At 37.9% G+C, this 20,742-nt stretch overlaps 1 protein-coding gene across 5 annotated transcripts in view; it reads left to right on the top strand.

The window, feature by feature from the left end:
• TP63 (tumor protein p63) overlaps positions 1-19,750 on the top strand; it is a 329,984-nt gene extending 310,234 nt beyond the window's left edge. For 2 of the 5 annotated variants that reach the window (XM_006897063.1, XM_006897067.1), the window contains 4 exons: positions 12,034-12,191; positions 14,362-14,506; positions 15,919-16,012; positions 18,817-19,113. In XM_006897063.1, coding sequence (XP_006897125.1) covers positions 12,034-12,191; positions 14,362-14,506; positions 15,919-16,012; positions 18,817-19,113 — 694 coding nt within the window. Of the gene's footprint in view, positions 1-6,094; positions 6,210-12,033; positions 12,192-14,361; positions 14,507-15,918; positions 16,013-18,816 lie in introns of those variants that run through there. The other 3 variants (XM_006897065.1, XM_006897066.1, XM_006897064.1) reach the window with 2 other exon arrangements.
• Positions 19,751-20,742: the final 992 nt, after the last annotated feature.

The following is a 20,742-nucleotide window of genomic DNA, read 5'->3' as shown; positions in this document are numbered from 1 at the left end:
TGCTGTTAGTTTTAGTTGACTCGATAGCACATAACAACAATAGCAAGTGATAGCAGATTGCATCCCATTGCCCTGTTTCAGCATCCTTGTTCTAGATTGTCTTCCAGCAAGACATTGTCTAACATAAATTGGGATAGGTTTTGCAATCATATTATAATATACCTGGTAACTTATTTAAGCCCTATCCTGATTTGTCAGATTTTTGATGATGCTGTTTCATGGCCAGCCAGAGTAGAATAGTTGGATGAAAGGAAGGGAGTTGGTGAATCAGAACTTGGGTTTGTATTTCCTCTTCTATTGGTTAAGAATACTCACTTGCTAGGCTGATTAAAATGTTGTGTTTGTGGTGAAAGTGTTCTCAAAATTTCTATAAAAGAAATGTATGCAGTGTGTGCCTATTTGAGTAATTAAAACATTTGACTAGTTAACCTTCAGGGGGGAAAAAAAGAAACCAAATTCTTTTGCTTGGGAAAAAGATTGCCTTTAAAGTAGAAATGTAAATAAGCAATAAACAATGACTCTTTTATCTCATGCTATTGACAACTATACAACCAGAATTATGGAAAGTTTAACCAAGTGTGTTCATTAGTCATTCATAAGCACAAATGTAATTGAGGAGACTTAAGTGGACCTCTCTCTGATGCTCAGGAAGTAACCTCTTCAGCATCTGTGTGTTGGCCATGGCGTAGGTGGGATACATGAGGTGCGTGCGTTAGGGAGTGTAGGGATTTTGGAGGTATGCAGGGTAGAGTGGCCAGAGGGACAGAAAAGAAGTGTCCTCTCTCTTCACAGGTTTGTAGACTAGTTGAGCATTTTAGACTTTTTACACATAATCTGAAAGTTATTGTGTACTTTTAGAAAAAAATTATGCCATGTCCTAAATGAGGCTGAACAGAAAGCTTAGTTGGATTCCCTGGTGAATTTGAATTCAGAGTTGCAGGAAGAATTGCCAGTTTTATGGACTCTGTGCTATATCAAGTAGAAACATATGTCGGTATATTCAGGTACAAAACCAATATAGTTCTCATAAAATAATACAACAGAGATCAAAGAATTGAGGAGAACTGTAACAGAATTTACAGACAAAGGGAGACCCAGAGGGGATAATATCTTTCCCAAGATTTGCATGCCAGTAAGGGATTAAGACATGCTCCCAAATTGCCTCCTGTTCACTCTGGAAAAGTTTGGTTCAGCCAAAAATCACTTCAGAAGAATTACCCATTGGTGTGTCTTGGTGACAGATATCCTCTGAAATAATCAGTTTCTTGTAATTTTTTTCCAGTTAACAGGAAAAAATTCTGTCCAACCAAATTTTGCTAGTTAAGTGGTGTGACTTACTGGAGCTGACTTTATAGGACAGGTCAAGAAATTTTTGTTCAGAAAAAGGCAATCTTCCAAATTTCTGATTTATCTAGTCTCTTATAATTGCTTAATTCTGCCATTGTGGCCATATGGTTTTTCCTTATTATTTTATTATTTTGGCTGTGTGTGCCATCAAATTGGATCTGACTGGTACAGGAAGAGATTGTCCCTCCTTCTCCAAGAGTATCTGGTGGATTCGAACCACACACCTCTGTATCCCCATTCTCTTTCTGAGAGATGTATATAAGTCAAGGGAGAGAGGTGCAGCTTTTTTCCAGTTGGCCACCAGAGCTCCCTGGAACCAGCCATATGCAACAAATAAAATGTCATTTAAAATTTAAGCTTTATTTATAGACACTGAAATTGATTTTGATATAATTTTTACAAGTTACAGTATATTGTACTTTTGATTTTTTTAAAATCTTCTAAGCTTACAGATCATACACATTGTCATTTTCCATTTTCTGTTCTAGATACATGAGTGACTTTTTTATTACTTCTTGAGTCTCTAACTAGGGTTGATCATACTTTTTGGAAATGAACATACATATTCTAAGGTACAGTGACATTAAAAGTTTTAGCTAAACCTAATGAGATTTTTCAAGTTACAATTCATTATCTAATGAAAGAGCAGCAGCTTTCAGTCATGATTTCATTGGAGAAAGTTAGACAGGCCTATGAAGACACAAAAGTATCCTGAATGGTGAAATCCAGTTTTCAGATAAAGATCAGAGAATTAATTTGATTAATGTTAACAATCAAAATGTGTTCTGTAAAAATATTTATGATAAACATGAGAAAGATGGGATTTCTGTAATTATGGATTTGACAATGGAATGTGGATTTCAACCAGGAAACTTTTTCAGTTATAATAATATTCTAGAATTTTGTTCTAAGCATGGTATAAGTGAATAGGAGGAATTTTAAGAGCATCTGTAGATTATAAAGGGGATAGTTTATTTAGTGTCATTATTTTAGAGCTTTACAAACCAACATGTTCAACATCAATTAGTTGGGGCCATATGATATTTGCACTTGTTTAAATGGCATATGTAGAAATAGATAGCCTAATGTTATTTTTTTTTAATGACTTATCTTGCTTACTGTCTGATTGGTTGGTATTATTCTAAAGGGAAAATTTTAACAATCTAGATTTCAAAAAGTAATAATTTCATGGAAGGAGAAAAAGAATATTAAAATTGCAGTATTTTCAAAAGTACAAAAGAATTTCGGGACATATTATATGTTGATAGTGAGGAATTAAGAGCTGGATTAATAACCTTATCATTTCCTGATGTTTTCATTAAAAAGTGTCATATGCTTGTTACTATGTTACAATGGTTGAGAGCTTTTAGCTGTAGGTGCTTGTGCATGGAAATCTAACAGACTGCAAAATGAAATTTTCAATGAAGTTAGACAATTGATCTAATTATGCCTTTGTAACATCATATATGCATGGATCCTCAAGGATTATTGTATAATTACATAAATTCTCTAGTTATGGTGTTCTTCAGCTAAGATTTTTTCAGTCTTTTCTTTTTTGCCAATCTTCAAGAAAGAGCATGAATGACTAGACAAAGAAAAAATGAAAATCTACTTGCATGGCAATCATCAATGTGGAAAACACATATGTTTGTGATTTCCTTTCCAAAACTCTAGAGCCTATAATATAATGGTAAGGAATCAGCTTTGTACTTTTCTTTATAATAGAGGGAAATTATTAGGAAGTAAAAACACTTTCTACAAAGTAACAGTATTTTTAGTTCAATTATTTTTGTAGTTTTTCACCGCATGGTTTTCCTCTGCTGTTCATTTATGCATGGATTTCTTTTTTTTTAAAACTTTTCCTTCACTATTACCTTCATGATCATAGTTTTTATGGACCTGATTTTACATTGCATTACTGTGTATCAAATTGTTAATGGATACAAGTGTACTTTGTATTGTTGTTATGTGCCATCGAGTCGTTTGTGACTCATAGTGACCCTATGTACAGGAGCCCTAAATGCCGTTCTAACCTGTGCCAACCTCCCTGTCTCAGACACATTCATTCCTACCACTCCCAGAATCGATCCATCTCATCGAGGGTCTTCCTCTCCTGCACTGTCCCTCCACTCTCCCAATCATGATGTCCCTCTCCAAGGACCAGTCCCTCCTTGCGACATGCCCAAAGTATGTCAGACGAAGCTTCAGAATCCTTGACTTCAGGGAACATTCTGGCTTCACCCTCTCTAGGACAAACCTGTTTGTTCTCCTAACCATCCATGGTATAGTCAACACTCTTCTCCAGCACCACAACTCAAAGGCATCAATTCTCTTTCTATCAACCCTATTCACTGTTCAACTCTCCGATGTTTAGTGAATGAAGAAATCTTTTTTAGTTGATCAGTCCACATTCATATAAATGGAGCATCATGTCTCTGGATGTTAGATCTGAAAAGATGCCATTCTTTCCCTTCATTTTTTAAGGGGTATTAGCTCTTAAGATAGTTTCGTAAGAAAAAAATTTAAAAAATCACTAAATAGTAAGGTTTTGACTTACATACGTCTAACCAGTATTCTTTCTTTTTCATCTTTTCTGAAGTTTCCCCTGCTTCTTAGTGTCTATCATTGCCTCAGGTCAGCGTCATCGTGTTAAAATGTCAGTTAGCCCAAGTCTTGCTTGCCTCTGACAACAATTTTTATGTTCCTACAGGGCAAATTTCATTTTAATTTTAATACATATCTTTGACATTTTGAGGTATCCTTTGTCTTTCCTTCTGTTGTTTTATCACTGGATAATTATGAATCACTAATTATGCAAACCAAATAATAGTGGAATTTTGCAATAGGATGGCATATTCAAGATTATGTCCTGTTCCAGCACCTTCACCATCTAGCTGAGAACTCTGAGTCAGTGAACTACACCAGTGATTTCATAGACAGTTTGTAGTAAAGTCAGGACAAGATTTAGAAGAGAAGTTTATGGTTTAATTTCTTAAGAGAGGAATAATAAATCTAATCCGAACATCTATTCCCATTATTCTCTCTCTCGTGTCATTCAACTAGCAGAATCGCTATGAGTTAAAGTCAGCTTGACAATACCCGATTTGCTCTGTTTTTAAATGGCCAGTTTAAAATTTGTGACATTAAGCCTATTTGGCTACGGTTATCCTAGCATTCACAGTTATTTTTCCTCAAACTAAGCATATGAAGGAGAAGCAAGTACCATCTTTAATATAATCATTGCAGAAGCTATCAGGGGAGACAAATACTCAAGGTGATAACAATCCTTAAAGCCATAATTCTTGATTTGACTTAGAGATCTCCACATTTCCAGAATATTTATGTGAAATTGACAATATTATATGTCAAAAGTTGTGTGAATTTCATATTGCTCAATTTTACAGGCCATGTAGTTGTGCAAAGTTTACAAAAGTTCACAAAATTTACAAAGGATCACATACGTTTGCATATCCCAGCTATGTTATGATGCATATTGTTAGGGAATGAATTTATTAGTTCTGAGTTAGTGACAAAGAAAAATTTGGAAAGTCTAATTAGGCGTAGAAGTTATATAACTTTCTTAAGTTCTTACAGCTATTTGCACTACTGTTCTCAGTTCTAGGTCTCCAAGTTCCAGCTCCTGTCTTATCATGACTAGAAGATGGATTTGATATCTGTATCACATACATTCTTATAAACACTGATTTGATAGCTTTGTCACATATTACCTCATCCAGTCTTTGCCACAAGAGAATCCTTAAAATCTTGGATGCAAACTAAAATCATGGATGTTTAGTTGGCAATGGATTTTGTCCCTGTTAGTTTGCATTCTGGCATATCATTTCTAGATGAGACTTGCTCTTCCTGGTGAGATGCTTTACTCAATCCAGCATATTAACCAAGTGAAAATGATCCTGTGCCTTTGTAAGGAATAATCCAGTGTGATTCAAAGAGCCATTTTGAAAAGAATTCCCAAACAGTTCATGGGATTGCACAACCATTAGCAAAATAGAAGTTTGTTTCTGGTATCCTGTGGCATAATTGATTTCTTAATTATGCAAAAGTTAGTTTCATGAATTTGATCTGTGCAATTATAGGCCAAGTTTGTGACTGAAAGGATTAAGATATTTATCCAGCTGAGTCTGTGCGCATACAAAATTCTCATTAATAATTCTTTACATGATGACACATCCTTCAAACCGATAAGATCATGTTTCTTCATACTGCATAGTTAAAGCTGGGCAAGAAAAATAATGAGGTATAGTAATAGGGCAGATGACATTTTGCAAAAAGACTGAAGTTTACTCTTCTCTCTGCGTTCCCTTTCCAATTAATTTAATCTGGTAAACCATATGCTGAGTACCTTGATCTCCCTTCCGCAAGTAAAGTGTAGATCAGATACAATTTTGGAACTTGTTAAAACTATCTTTGCCTGTGCCCCGGCCTGGCTGGTCTCAGAAGAAATCTAGAGAAATGCATTTCTTTTCAATTACACAAGTGACTCTGTTATAATGTTTTCATGAAATACTACTACTTTGTCTCATTTTGTCTTCAAAAAATCTTAATCATGTAGTGATTTTGAAGGACAATAGATAAAAATCCCAAAATCCAAAATCTGTTTTCCAAGCATCTGTTTTGTCTGTGCTATGATCATGAAGGTAGGAGGAGTGTGTTTCTGTCTTCGGTTGATTTGAACATATGAAGTCCTAAGCTTTCACCTTTTCTTTTCTCTGGTTCCTCTCTGCAGTCTCCTTTCAGCCTGCTTCAGGAATGAGCTTGTGGAGCCCCGGAGGGAAACTCCAAAACAATCTGAAGTCTTCTTTAGACATTCCAACCCCTCAAACAGATCAGTGTACCCATAGAGCCTCGTCTCTGCACTTTGACTGTATCTGTGTATTGTGTTTCCATGACTCTGTGTACTTGTGTGTATGTATGTATGTGTGTGTGCCTGTGTATGGACATTTGTCAGGTATGCAGCGCTCATAAGGAAGACCTGAAGACACTTTGGCTCAGAGAGACCCAACTGATTAAAGGCACACAGTCCTAGTGAGAGGGGAAAAAAATTCTTTTGAAGGGACTCAAAACTTTTCAAAAAAAGGACATTTTCTGAAGATTTTGTATACTTAGATTGTAGTACTTGTTGGTCAGGAATCACTGTGTTTGTGAGATTTTATGTTTTTCTTGGGAGGGAGGGAGGGGAGGAGGGAGGGGCCAAATGGGGAGAGGGGCATTATAAAATGTTTATTTGAACCCTTTTCTGTTACCTTCTCTTGTGTATTGGACTTTATCTGGGGGCAGGGGCAGGGGAAGCTTTTGAGCAGGTCTCAAATTTAAAATGCCTTCCTAAGTAAAGAAGAAATAGTTTTTATTGTCTGTGCATAAATAAATGATAGGTGACTGACCAGCCTTTTTAATGCTGGTCATGCAGTAAGACAAGGAATGGTGCCAGGTGTACTGCTGGGCAGAGAGATGACAATTTCCCAAAGCATCCACTTTGGGATTATTCTTGACTTCTTCTGAGAGTTTTCCTTATTATTAGTATCTTCCTTTCATATATAGATAGCAAGTTCCCTAGTATGGTGCCCAATCCTACCTCCTTTACCACGTGTCAGCGCCTGTTAAGTACACAGTCTTCCTGGCATATAAAACCCCTGGAAACCTACTTAAAAAAAAAAAAAAAAAGCAAAACAAAATGCAAAAAGCAACCTGTTGTTTAATCTGGACAAGTAAACACATGTGGTTTTAATAGGTGGGAAGAATACCCCAGTAGGACTGCTCCAGGCATTGGTATACTTTTAGCCCTAAAAAGGAGTGTAGACTCCTCTAGCTAAATCCATGACTGTTAATTGATCTGAGTGGTGTTCCTGCCCTTCTGTTCTGTTATAAACTCAGCCATTGGAATGATTCAGCTTAATCCTGTTTATCCAGGACACACACTAACGTTTGGATCAAGTGAAATCCAAGTAGGCACATGCCAAAACCAGCAAAACCTGGTCTCAAAACTAAAGACAGGAAAAGAGAGGGTTAAACCTGAAATTTTAAAAACAGAGTTTAGAAAACCTCTCCATCTCCCTGTTTTATGAGGCATATTTTTTAGAAATGGTATAGTAATTGTAGAATATCTCCTTCCTCCTCCATGTCCCTGTAGCCAGAGCACCAACTTTGTTCTGTGTCATCACACAATGGTTTCTTGTTATTGAGGCTGTTGCTTTATGGATGTATGAATTTAATTTTCAATAAAATTTTGCATCTTGATTTATCTTGAAGTTTCTTTCTTTTCTGTCTCTCTTACCTTTTTTATGAGTATGGGTTTCTTAAATACTAGTTCTTCTCATTTAGTTCTTTAAAGCATCACATATATATATAGTCTAAAGAACAAAAAAATAATACTGTGATTCTATCCACATCTCTGTCAGCATATAGTTGTTTTTATTTACTTAATATATACTTTATTAGTACTATTTAAATGAATCTTAAATATATTTTAGCCCTATGCATGTTTAATTTCTTCTTAGTGAGCCAAGCAACACAGTAGTACTTGTTGATATCCCCAGCCCAGCCTCAAGTTGTACTTTAAGTACACAAATTTATTTAAAGGGATTTAAACCAAATCTAGATTTATTAGAGTATCTGGTTTTCATGATAAAGACAGTTAGCAAATACTCATCCAGAAGTTTGTAATGGAACTTGTCCAGTGCATTTTTAAAAATTATATTATGTGCTGGGTTTTGAGTAATTCCTTTTATGAGTCTTGAAAGAAGTTACTACAAGTAAAAATTGTTAATCTGGTGGCTTAGGGAGTTGCTTAGGGAACTCTTTATATCAGAGACAAACTATATTGTTAAAATCAGATGCTCTTGTTATACTTGCAATGCCATTTCAAATAGTCAAATAACTGATTCACAAATCCCTTCAAGTTGATATATTTACTTTCTTAATATGTGATTTTTCTTTTAAGATTTTTCTTTTCTTCTTTCACCCTGTTATACAAGTTTTTGATGGGTTTAGAGTGGCTTTTGTATAATAGTATATATTTAAAAGATGTAAAATATTTGCAAATTATAGCCAATCTAAATCAAAAGCTGAGTCTGCCTTAGAAGTCTTGGAAGTGGTTATGCTTGGCCAGGGAGAAAAGATTACAGACAGGAATGAATATAATATAAAAGGAGATACATTTATATTTCTGATATTCCAATCTTTGTCTTTTTGGACCTTCCTCCTTCTAGGATGATCTGCTGTATGCTCAAGATCCCTTTTCCATCTGAAATCTACAAGTCAGAAATACTTACTGACGCTGACTTACCTTGAGTTATCACCAAATTCTAATAAAGAGCTGCTTCTTAACTGGCAGTCAAAACTGTACATAAATTTCAAAATCCCTTAGTAGAATTCTAGGCATCTACTGGTAGGTGGAGAAGATAATTTGAATTATTGACTTTTCAGATTTTTTTTTTCTATCGCATAGTCACTAGATCTGGAATCAAGAAACAATTTCTAATTCTGGATGTGCTATAGAAGATGTTAGCTCTTAAGTTTCAGATTTTACCTTTAGCAGTGTAAGCAGAATCGTAAATTACTAGAGTTTAGAACTGGATTTGGCTTCACCAGGGCTTCTGTCTAAAATTCCTGAAAGTACATTACTATATTTGTTATGATAAATCCCTAGAGAAATTTAAAAAACATCCTGAGGCTTAAGCTTTGTTTTTGTTCCACAAGAAAACCATGTTCCTATTCCTTTATCTCTTCTTTTTTTTTAGTTTTCTTTTGTTTTTTACCTTTAAGGTTGTGAGTAAGGAGGAAGTTAAGAATATCCTGTTCTCCTTGAACACTTCTATCCCTTCAGCTTCTCAGAAACCTTGGGAGTGTTCATACAAGACATTATGTTTACTAAAGAAAAATACAGCAGTTCTCTTTCACAGCCTTTAGATTTGCAACCCATTTGTTCATTTTTGCGCCACTTGCTATACTGTACGGAAGTTAATAGAATATTCCTTCTACTTTTGATACTGCAAATCTACTAAACAAGAGGCAACATTGCCTATTTCCTCGTGGTTTTAAAACCCAATTCTACATCAAGGGAGTTGTATCCAGAAGAATTGACGTTTTCAGACCCTGTTTTCACATCATTCTAACTTCTATATGTGTGTAATTAAGAAACAATGCCACTTGTCTTGTTCTAATATCAATCCTTTTTTTTTCTTCTATTTTTTATACTAATACTGCTTATCCCTTTGAGGAAGAACTGTTGTTGTTGCATACCACTGCGTGGAAAGAGACCCATACCTGACCCTCCAGTGGATTTTTAGAGACGGTTAATAGCAGGGGAGATTGCTCATCCTTCTCCATCAGGAGAGCAGCTGGTATATTTGAACTGCGTTCCTTCAGGATTGCAGTACAGCTTCTTCCCAGTAGGCCATCAGTAATCCCTTTGAGGAAGGACTAGAGGATTAAATATTTGAGAGGGGAAGTGAGAAGGGAGTTAAAATTTATCAGGCAGCTATAAATCAACAATATCTGGGGATCTTGCATGATCTTATTTAATCTTCATAGACTCTCTTCTAGGGTAGCATAATAAGAATACATGTTATACATATAAAGCAAGTGAAACTCAGGAATCAAGAATCATTTCGTTTGTGTCAGATCTGGAAGTTGTCTTTGGTTGAACCAAAATGCACATTCATTCCATGTTGTTCTGTGGTTCGTGACCTACCTTTTTTCATCTCAGGTAACTTATAATAAAAAAAGAATATTTGGAATAAAAAAAAAGATCCTGAAAGAAAGGCATACTGCCATTGTTACAGGCTTTGGAAGAAGACATTTACTCTGAGTGTCTAGGGAAAATACCGAAGCCATTCATGTAGCTTTATATTAATTGTTGTTGTGTGTCATAGAGTCAGAACCAACCCATAGCTGACCCTCCAGTGGGTTTTCAGAGGCAGTAAATCACATAAGAGGAGACTGACCAGCCTTATCCCATGGAGCAGCTGGTGGATTCAAACCATATGCCTTTAGGATTGCAGCACAGCTTGTTACTCACTAGGCCACCAGTGGTCATTAATAGTTAAAGTAACCCTTTCCATTAGTTCTTCCTGTATATATGGAAGGTTTTGGGCAACTGGAGAAATTGGTGGATGCTTCTTACCTTAACAGCCTTTTGAGGCCAGGCTGCCCAGCACCTTAGAGAGTTTATAGTTAGAAACAGGATCTGACAAACCACACCTTTTCTGTCCTGCCATGCGGTTCCCTATGGCCTTTCAGACATTTCCCAGTATATCTCAATGGACTTCATCTTGCACTGGGGTAAGTTATATTCTGAAGTCTTTGGGTGATCAATGGCAATGTGTTCCTTTATTGCACCCATTATTCTATGTCCTCAAATAGGCTTCCCCCCCTACTCTGACACCTATTTTTTTCCAATTCTGTAACCTATTGCATACCTCTATCTTATTTCTGAAAATGTATAAAAATATTAAAACCAAACCAGACAAAAAGGAAACAGAATAACTCTTGGACAAATAGCCAGAAAAATGAGTTCTCCATCTGACCCTTTTTTCCTGAAATGTATCTAAGTGGAATGGATCCCCCAACCTTTTAGTTAATAGCTGAGCTGTGCATGAGGATAGCAAGAAAAGACCTTCATCTGCCATTGATTAGAAAACCAAAGTTTTCCATGATCTCTGTAATGACTCATTTAGATCTGCTGTCTTGTATAAAACTGTCCTTCAACTCATCTTCTTCAGTTCTCACTACAGCCTTTTAAGGTAGGTTTGGTCATTCTTCCTATTTTGTCTACCATAACTTAAGGCTGGGGCTCTATCTTATTTCTCCTGGCACTAACATCTCACTCAGACAGTAAGTGTGTATGCTGACACCTTACATGTTTTTGTTTCCTTGTGAGAAAATGGAGGTAGGAGCAGGACAGGTTTGTTCCTTGATTTTAAAAGTCTTTATCTACCTTTGCTCTAGCTTACATTACTAATGCCTAAATATAAAATGTAACAAACTCAATTTCAAATGAAAATTTTTCTTTTGGTTGTTACTTTATAACTTAGAAGACTTGTAAATGAACAGAACAATTATTTGCATGCCAGGGTTCTCCTATGTAGACTGTGTCAGGCTCTTGACATTCCAGTGGGTTCTGTCATAGTCAGTGAGCCAATGAATCCCACATTGAAACTTCTACAAAGCCTCAGGTGAATGGCCAAATACCCTGTTTGATCAGTTTTCATATAATCTTCTGTTATCCCAAACAGCATAGGAAGTTCCAAGCTGAGTGCCTGAGCTGCAGTTTGTGTATGACATCTCCATGTCTTTTCATAAGTCAATGATCAGTTCTTCTCTCTTATTGACTTTCACATTTGTTTGACTTGAAGAGCAAAAAGGGAGCATGAGGGGGGAAAAAATAAAAGAGCAATGCAATTATTTTTTTTCCTTTCACAAAGAAAATGCTTAAAGAAAATATCCCATTTTATACTCTGCATATTCAGGAAGCTATGATAGATTTCCTGTTCCTCTTTAGTGAGAATATATTTTCACTTGACAACAAAATCAACTTCTTACCACTCCTGGAGGGATATATCTGCAAATGCACCATTCCAGACCATGTTTTAAACTGAGAGCTATTAAAAGGAGAGTCCTCTCTTGAGTATTGGGCGCTCACCATCATTCCCGTGTTTGTGTTCCTAGGAACCCGATGCAGTCACAGGCTTCATACGGTAACAGCTCCCCACCTCTGAACAAAATGAACAGCATGAACAAGCTGCCTTCCGTGAGCCAGCTTATCAACCCTCAGCAGCGCAACGCCCTCACTCCCACCACCATTCCTGATGGCATGGGAGCCAACAGTAAGAGCATCTCCCTATAGCAGCAGCTGAAGGACTGTCAGGCCTGGTGGAGGAGGAGAATCTGCTTGGGGAGGGAGGGAGGGGGCAGACCTGCATTTCAGTTAAGTGTGAGACAGACAGAAACAGATCAGATGGAAGTGACATGGCTCTGTGTCTCCTAGTGAAATGTTTACGTTTGAGAAATTTGTGATCAATCTGCTATGAATAGAGAAGGCTGTTAGTGTAGGATGCATTACACTCTCTAAAAAGAATAATCCACATCCTGTTGACCTAATTGGAACCCAACCTCTTGTTAAAAGACCCTGAATCAAGTATGGGAACTAACTTGATGTGGTAGATGTTAAAACTGGAGAACTAGATTTGAGTCTGGACTCTATTGCAAAATTAGCTATATAGGTGTAGACAAGCCATCTCCCTGCTCTAATGCCTGGTTATTCATCTATAAGTTTATCACTGTGAACATTTAATACTTTACAGTGCTATGTGTGTGCAATCATGGTCCTCAAATGAGTCTACTACATCATTTATGTAGTCCTTTATAAAAGCTCCTCCCACATTACTTATTCACATGCAAATTACTCATATCCCCTAAATATAAATGCAAGACACACAATGTGAGAAATGGGCCTCCAAGTGGAGGATGATAAGTCTAGCAAAGGGGATACTCAAACATGAAGGAAAAGGTAATGACAAAAATGATGAAGCATCTATAATATGCTCAGGCATGTGAAAGACTGAACACTGTATAGACAACATTCTGCAATTAAAAAATCAGGGCCTCAATCTTGGCTTTTCAAATTCCTCCTTAGTGTCATCAAGCCTTTGAGCTTACATTTCAGTACTGCCTTGGAAATATTGAGCTTTCTTAGAGAAATATTTAAAGCTAGAATTATGATAATTTTAATAAGTGGGAAGAGTATGTAGCATAGTTGCCGGGCATGACAACAAGACATGCTAGCTGCCAGAGTGATAAATGAATCCTAACACTCAAAATCTGAGACCGTAACAGATAAGCTACCTGGATATTCTGTCAAGATAGAACCAACCCATAACTGATCCTGCAGAAGTTTTCAGAGGCAGTTAATTGCCTGGAAAGAGATTATTCATCTTTCTCCCTTGGCCAATATAGAGAGACACAACATACGCATTCATTTTTTTTTTTCTCTTTCTTGTGCCATCTTAAATTTCTCAATTTATTTCTCGAGATGAAAAAATAGTGGCAATGGGGGATGCTCCTCCACATTTCGATGTAACATACAATAGACTTGCTCTTAATTACACTACACACTTATATATTCCTTTGATTTCTTTTTATATCAGGATGGTCAGAGAGAAAATCAGACTGAGATGTGACAGGCCTATTTTTTTTTAGTAAATTGTGACATGGGCCTTTCCCCTTTGATTAATTATTGTTTATTAAAGTAGAAAGAAACTTAAAATGTGTAGGCAGTATAATATTTTGCTCTTTTTTGACCTGAGAAAAACTATTTCATGACTAGTATTGAAATTAAGCATCTCCCTTCTATCAGCGAATATTAACAGCTATGGCTTAATGCAGTACCAGTAAGCATGGTGGTATCCCTACATACAATCTAGAAACGAATCGTAAGAGAGAGGTAAATTTTAATTGTATCACTTTTTGTTTGGCATATAAGCTCCCTGAAATTATTGCAATAAATGCTTCTATCATCACATAAATATTCTAAAGGTCATTTTCTCCTCCACCAATTTGCTCACTTGTTCATTTGAAATGTGTTTACCGACTGTCTGCTCTGTGCCCAACACTGTGCTAGATCTGTAAATCTCATGTATTTGAGACGATTAGTCTAATGAGAAATAGAAATACCAGTGAAAACAAATAAAAGGCACTATGTATTAGCAGTAAGAGCTGTGAGCTATTGGATAGAGAATCAAAGAAAAGAAAAGGAGGGGAAGAAATTATGCTGAGTGAAGCAAAACAAGTCAAGAACTGAGTAATTAGTTTGGACTTTGATGATTATTCTGTTAGCCTGTGCACATGATGAGTAAAGTGGTGTAATGAGAGACAAGACTAGAAAGGAAGGCGGAAAGAATCAGCCCCGTTAACCATTAAAGCAGGCCAGATGGACCACTGGGGGGCTTTGACATGACCACAGCAGTAACCCTCTCTGTTCCTCCTACTTCTGTCCAGTTCCTATGATGGGCACCCACATGCCAATGGCTGGAGACATGAATGGACTCAGCCCCACCCAAGCCCTCCCTCCCCCACTCTCCATGCCATCCACCTCCCACTGCACCCCCCCACCTCCGTACCCCACAGATTGCAGCATTGTCAGGTGAGTCCATAGTATGTGCCCCTGGGGGGCCTGTCCTAAGCATCTCTGGGTGGTGGAGGGTGAACACTGCTGATGTTATAAAGACAGTCTGGACGAAAGAAAGCAGCCTCATGGTTGAGATCTAGCCACTCTTATTTTGATTAACAAGGTCGCCGGCATTGTTTGGACAAAGAAAACTGCTAGAATCAACATGGGGTAAAGTGAAAATGTGAAATCTATAGGCCTGAAGTTTTTCATGCCTGCTTCTCTCATTTTCACTTTACTCCCTCCCCCCACCCCTTATATGTTTACACCATCCGTTGTGGCCCTAAAATTGGTGCTCAGGGCTGGGGTTCCAAAAAGGGCCATGAGCTTTCTATCTTGCTCCCTCTCCTGCTCTCCAGGTCTCCTAGCTTTCAGCCACCATGGCAGAAACTATTAGGGAGTTAAAACAATGTTGATATTAACAAAAAAAGACAGAGATGCTTAAGGATCTGATTGCCTTTCTTTCATAGCCATACAGTGAGTGGGTACACTGCATCTAGCCAGAAATGGTGAAAAAGAAATGAATCTTGAAACCTGTTTGTTACACACTCACCCTTAGTGCACCTCACCTTTCTCTGCTTCATGAGCAGCATGGTTCTTTAGTTTGGCTGCTGGAAGAGTTTGTGCTGATTCCTCTGTGACTGAAGGCAGACACACTAACAGGTGTCAGTCATAGAGGTGGCCAGATTACGTGGTCTATCCCACTGTGGGGCTGCCACTCTCTGATGATGATGGCAGCATCCATCTGAGGCCAACACCAAGGAGGAGTGACTGTCTTCTGACAAAGACATAAATCCCAAAACAATACTTCACAGTAGTTGGTGTTAATTACAATAGTAATTGATGTTGTATACCATCCAGTCAGACCCATCGCATAACTGACCCTCTAGTGGGCTTTCAGAGGTATTAAATTGCACAGAAGGAGATTGCCTGTGTTTTCTTCTGCAGAACAGCTGGTAGATGTGAACCATGCACCTCTGAGTTGGCAGCACAATTCCTTACCACTGAACCACCAGAGCTTAAAGTAGCAGCTATGTTTCATAATCATGTAAGCCATGCACAGATACCTTGAACACAGAACAATTAAAAAGAGAGGAAGATTTTGAAGTAAAGAGCCAGAGGATTTAAGAAATAAAAGTCAGTTTGCATGATTTTTTCTTTTCTTTCTCCCTGCAGTGGCTCTGCACACAGAATCCCTAGAATTTTATTGAAGCTGTTGCAAAGTTCAAGCGACTAGATCTCCCCAAACCTCAATCCAAGGCCCACAAACAGGCTCTTCTGCAGGGCATTCAATGGCAATATGTTGGATTTTCCTTTATCTCGCTAATGCAGTTGGGGTGAACTTTCTTTTTCTGTTTCCTCCTTCCTCCTCCCTCCTCCCTCTGCAGTTTCTTAGCGAGGTTGGGCTGCTCATCATGTCTGGACTATTTCACGACCCAGGGGCTGACCACCATCTATCAGATTGAGCATTACTCCATGGATGTAAGTAACTGCTAGACTATTCTCTAGAGTTGTATTTCTTCCTTTTTTACCTCTCGCCAAATCAACTTCTGGTCCAACCTCTCAAGGTTTTAAAAGCTATTATGGTTATCAAGCCTCAGTGCTCAATTTTGATGGAATACCTGGAAAGACAGCCGGACCTCCCTGCAGGTGTTCACTGTACTTCATTGTGTGGAGAGTGAAAAATAGGGACTATGTGTCTCTCTTGTAAGAAAGTGATGCTTTCTAAAGAATTAAGAGAACTTTCAAATACTTTATTTAATCTGTGTGAGACTTAAGGAGAATAGCAAAGAGAGCATAGTGTGATTCCCACTTAAAAGCATGGAGAGATGGCAATATAAGTTTTGCTATGATCAATTGATGATGGAACTAGGAATAGAACTCTGGGCTACAGACATCTGGCCTGTTACCCTAATGCTGTATTATGTGGTCTTTTCTGTCCCTCCATAAAATCAGACCTTTAGCAGCTTCAACTGTCTCTCCCACCCCTATCATTGTTATGATAACTTGGAATTGCATATTCCTTAAATAAACTTCTCTCAACCTCAGTTAACTAAATTAGAATCAAAAGAATTCCTTTACAACTCTAATATTCACTGAATTCTTGAATCAAGTTGGATGGGTGAGGAATTGTTCTTGCTTTGCATATCTTCTCTTGAACTGCAGTTCATCCAGGAGCTGGTCTTGCTTTGCAATACAGCAGTCTGAAATTCCTCCTAGACATCTCTTCTTGTGCTGCTCTTTGGGATTTACTATCCTTTCGTCCAGCTTTCTGAGGGTGCTTTGGGCTGGTGGGGAAAGATGCTCTCTGCCTCTGCTGCTGCTTCTGTAGTTGGCACCTCTTTCTCCCCCCTCCTTGAGCACCGATGCCAGCGATACCCCTTCAGCATGAGAATGCTCTAGGCCTTTGAGGACAGTATATGCTGTACTGAGCCCATGTCCAACCCCTTTCCACCCTGGGATTCGCCCCTTGATAGAGTGAAATATGAATAAAAGCTAGGGAAAGCTTTAGCAGTACGTTCCCGCAAGATCCTGTTAATATTATTCTGAGAGAGGTAGAGGGAACTGCATGTGGCCTGTGGTTGAGAAAAGAGTGGACATGTCCTGAGTAGAGTCCTGCATGGAATCTGCCCTTCCTTGTATTTTTCACATTATATTTGCCCCTGAGGAATTGTGCCCGGATGTTTCTTTGGCTATTTAGAATCTACTGGCACTTGTCACAAGACTACCTCTACTGGGTTTTGTGCCAGTCCCTGGGCCATGGTTTCTCCTCTTTCAGTCCCAATCTGTACACTGTACAGGCTGTGAGGAGGATAATTAGAGTTTGCTTTAAAGAGACATTTGAACTTTTTGGAACAAAGGGTGATTCTTGAGTCTCAAGAGAATTCACACAACGTTATCTTCTAGGAATTGTCTTCTTTAGGATATATTCTGCTGAGAATAAAAATCTGGGGTCTTTCTAATGACCTGAGAATCTAATTCATTCACATCACGATATTTCTGCATTTGGGATTGCTGGAAAGTTTTCCAGTCTCTTCACCTTCATCTCCGCTTCCTCCTGCTCGTTCCTGGAAATCAACCCCCCTCTTTCTCAGCTTGTCTCTCAGCACCACACTAAGTTATCTGGCTTTCTTTCCTGGAATATAAAGAAATTATTTCATTTTGGAATTTTTCAGAAGCCTCCACTCTAGAGGGAAAAGATAGTAATTCAGAGTAGTAATAAAAGCTAATATTTATGTATTTTGTGAAGTACTTTCATATTCACATTTAAATATGTAATCATAATTTGTATTGACCTAAAAAAGGAATCATGGTTCTATTTTACTCACTGAAGTAAGGCAGGAATGAGTGACTTGCTGAAGACCTAGAGCCAGTCATTGGCAATAAGATTCTCTACCAAAGTCTTCTGACTCTGAGTGCACTTGTATTGCCAAACTAGCATGCCCATGCATGCATGAACACACATGCCCCCTCCCAAATAAATTTGAAATGTTACTGATACAAACTGATAAAAAAAAAACCCAAAACGTATGTAGATACATTAAGAGGTGCTGCCATTTCTTAAGTTTGATTCTGTTTGTAATGCCTTCTGTCTCTACACCTAGAACATTGATGCATCTAACTCTGCATAGTTATGCTTTGATTTATATAAACACATTTTTGACCACATGGCAGGTTTGGAAAAAGTGAAGTCACAGAAGCAACCTTAAGTGTACAATTCATGATCTTATTTAATGCTTAGATTTGTGGTAGATGTTATTACATTTGTTTTGTAGAAACTGTCTCTCTGCATATAAAGAAGAGGTATCTACCATTAAGCTGAATTTTAATAATATCAGGAATAAAAGTTAATTAGCTCAGTGTCTAATACGCAATAGCTGTTGGTAATTGTCTTCTCCTCTCCTCTTGCAGTGGCACTAATACCTCTAGACTAGACGACAGTACTAGAGCCAGGCAGATGTAGGAATCTAAAATATATACATTTGATGCTTCTGTTGAGAATTTTTGTCCTCTCATTTAGTTTGACTCCCCATTTTACCAGTGAAGAGACAGGCCAGCAGAACATAAGTGGAGTGTTATCCATAGGCAGAGATGGCACCTCAAGATTGTAACTCAAGATTTGTGTTTACATACATGTAACATGCAAGGCTATCTGAAAGCTAATTTTATTTTCCAGTATAGTGATGTATAAATTCCGGTCAATTGAAACGGAGGTCAGAAGGTGAAATAATGGCCTCAATGTTGCTTTGTTTTTTTACCCTAATGCTCACCTACTTCCTCCACAGGATTTGGCAAGTCTAAAAATCCCTGAGCAATTCCGCCATGCCATCTGGAAGGGCATCCTGGACCATCGGCAGCTCCATGACTTCTCCTCTCCTCCCCACCTCCTGCGGACCCCAAGTGGTGCCTCTACAGTCAGTGTGGGCTCCAGTGAGACCCGAGGTGAGCGTGTCATTGACGCCGTGCGCTTCACCCTCCGCCAGACCATCTCTTTCCCACCTCGTGACGAGTGGAATGACTTCAACTTTGACATGGATGCCCGTCGCAACAAGCAGCAACGCATCAAAGAAGAAGGGGAATGAGCCCCATTGTGTGAACTTCTACTACCCTCTTCCTGCCTGTCCACTCCTTACAAAGCACTGCTGCCTGGTCTTCAAAGCATTCTCCTAACTCCTCTCCTTTCTCTTCTTAGCCTGATTTCTTATGGGAAAGAGAGGTAAGAGGCTACCTCTTACCAAATGCTAATGTCTGGCCTGGCGTCTGGCTGCATTTCTGGCTCTAAGCCTCAGTTCTATTGCTTGCAGAACTGGAGTTACCATGGCTATGTAGAAGTGCGAAAAAAAAAAACACAACACAAAACCAGAGGGTGTCTCCATAAGCTGCAGAAATCTCTTGTAGACTTTTATAAAGCATTTTCACTCCAATAGTCTAAGACTATATATAAATATATAAATAAATATATAAATATACAGTATATATTTGTGGGTGTGGGGCATTAGATATTGTTTAAAATGTAATTTAAAGAAAAGGAAATTGAGTTGCACTTATGGACTTTTTTTTAAACTCTCTTATTTGTGCCCATTCTCTCAAGGGCTGCCATATATGTTAACAGTTGGGTAGAACTTGATGACATCTGTGACAATGATGTATATATAGGTCCTTTTGAGTTTTTGATGCTGCAACTATATCACATCAAATTCTGTTTAGATTCAGTTGCATATACCATTTTTTTTTTGCCACAGCCTTACAAGTGATGATGATTCTCTTTGTGATGATTTCCTCCAATAATAGCAACAGAAAATCTGTAGCCACCATCACTTGTACTAGAGGAAATGACACATTCTGTTCTGATTTTGGTTAGAAGTGTTGGATAAGGGGCATAAACCAGATTCTTAAAAGCTCTGCAGCAGCTAATTCAGACACCTGGTATCCCCTATTTTCCTGTATTGATAAGCCCCTGGGATTTAATATAGAATAGCTTCTTTCTTCGTATTTCTTACCCACTACGAAATTCTTAAACTAAATTTCAGTGGTAGAGTGACTAGCTCAGTGATGTATTTGCTACTTGTTAGAATAAATATTGGCTTGATTTGGATGAATACCATCTATCTGTTTTGTTGCAGTGGAGTTGTATGTTCTGCTCAAAATATCCAAGGAAAAAACCAACCTAAAATATTTAGAATATTTGAGTCAATGGTAACCAGTACAGTATATCTGTGAACCATGAATTGAGGTTCTTGAAAAATATTCTGAATCATTGGTAATACTGTTTAGTAGTATTTCTTTTCAAGCCCCTCCTGTTGTATAAATCTCATGTGTAGATACTTATTTACCTTTTTCTCTTTAAGGTAAAATGGATGGGGTAACTAGTCTTCACACTTTGAGGAAACATGTAAACAATAGAGTTCTTCTAGAACTTTCAGAAGAATACTTGATAGCAAATATTTTTCTTTCAGGCTAAAAAAGTAATATTTTGTAAATATTCCCGTGATATGTAAAGTCCTCCAATATATTCTGTAAAAGGGCTATCATTGCACATAAGCGGCCATTTTCATTTTTGATGTGCAAAAGAGCTGATTTGGCTCTGCAATATAATACTGTACAAGATGCCTTTGAGAAGTGTATGGTGTGTTTTGCGTGTGAATTGCATTGTTTGTTTCTTGTTGGGATAGTTGGTTTTCCAGAACCACAATTGCAGCCGCCTTTTTTTT

This window comes from Elephantulus edwardii, unplaced genomic scaffold, assembly GCF_000299155.1.
Source record: "Elephantulus edwardii isolate Elephantulus edwardi_28Jun2011 unplaced genomic scaffold, EleEdw1.0 scaffold00199, whole genome shotgun sequence".
In the NCBI taxonomy this organism is placed as follows: Eukaryota; Metazoa; Chordata; class Mammalia; order Macroscelidea; family Macroscelididae; genus Elephantulus; species Elephantulus edwardii.
Note: the sequence above shows the minus strand (reverse complement) of the source record. Positions and strands in the feature narration are given on the sequence as shown.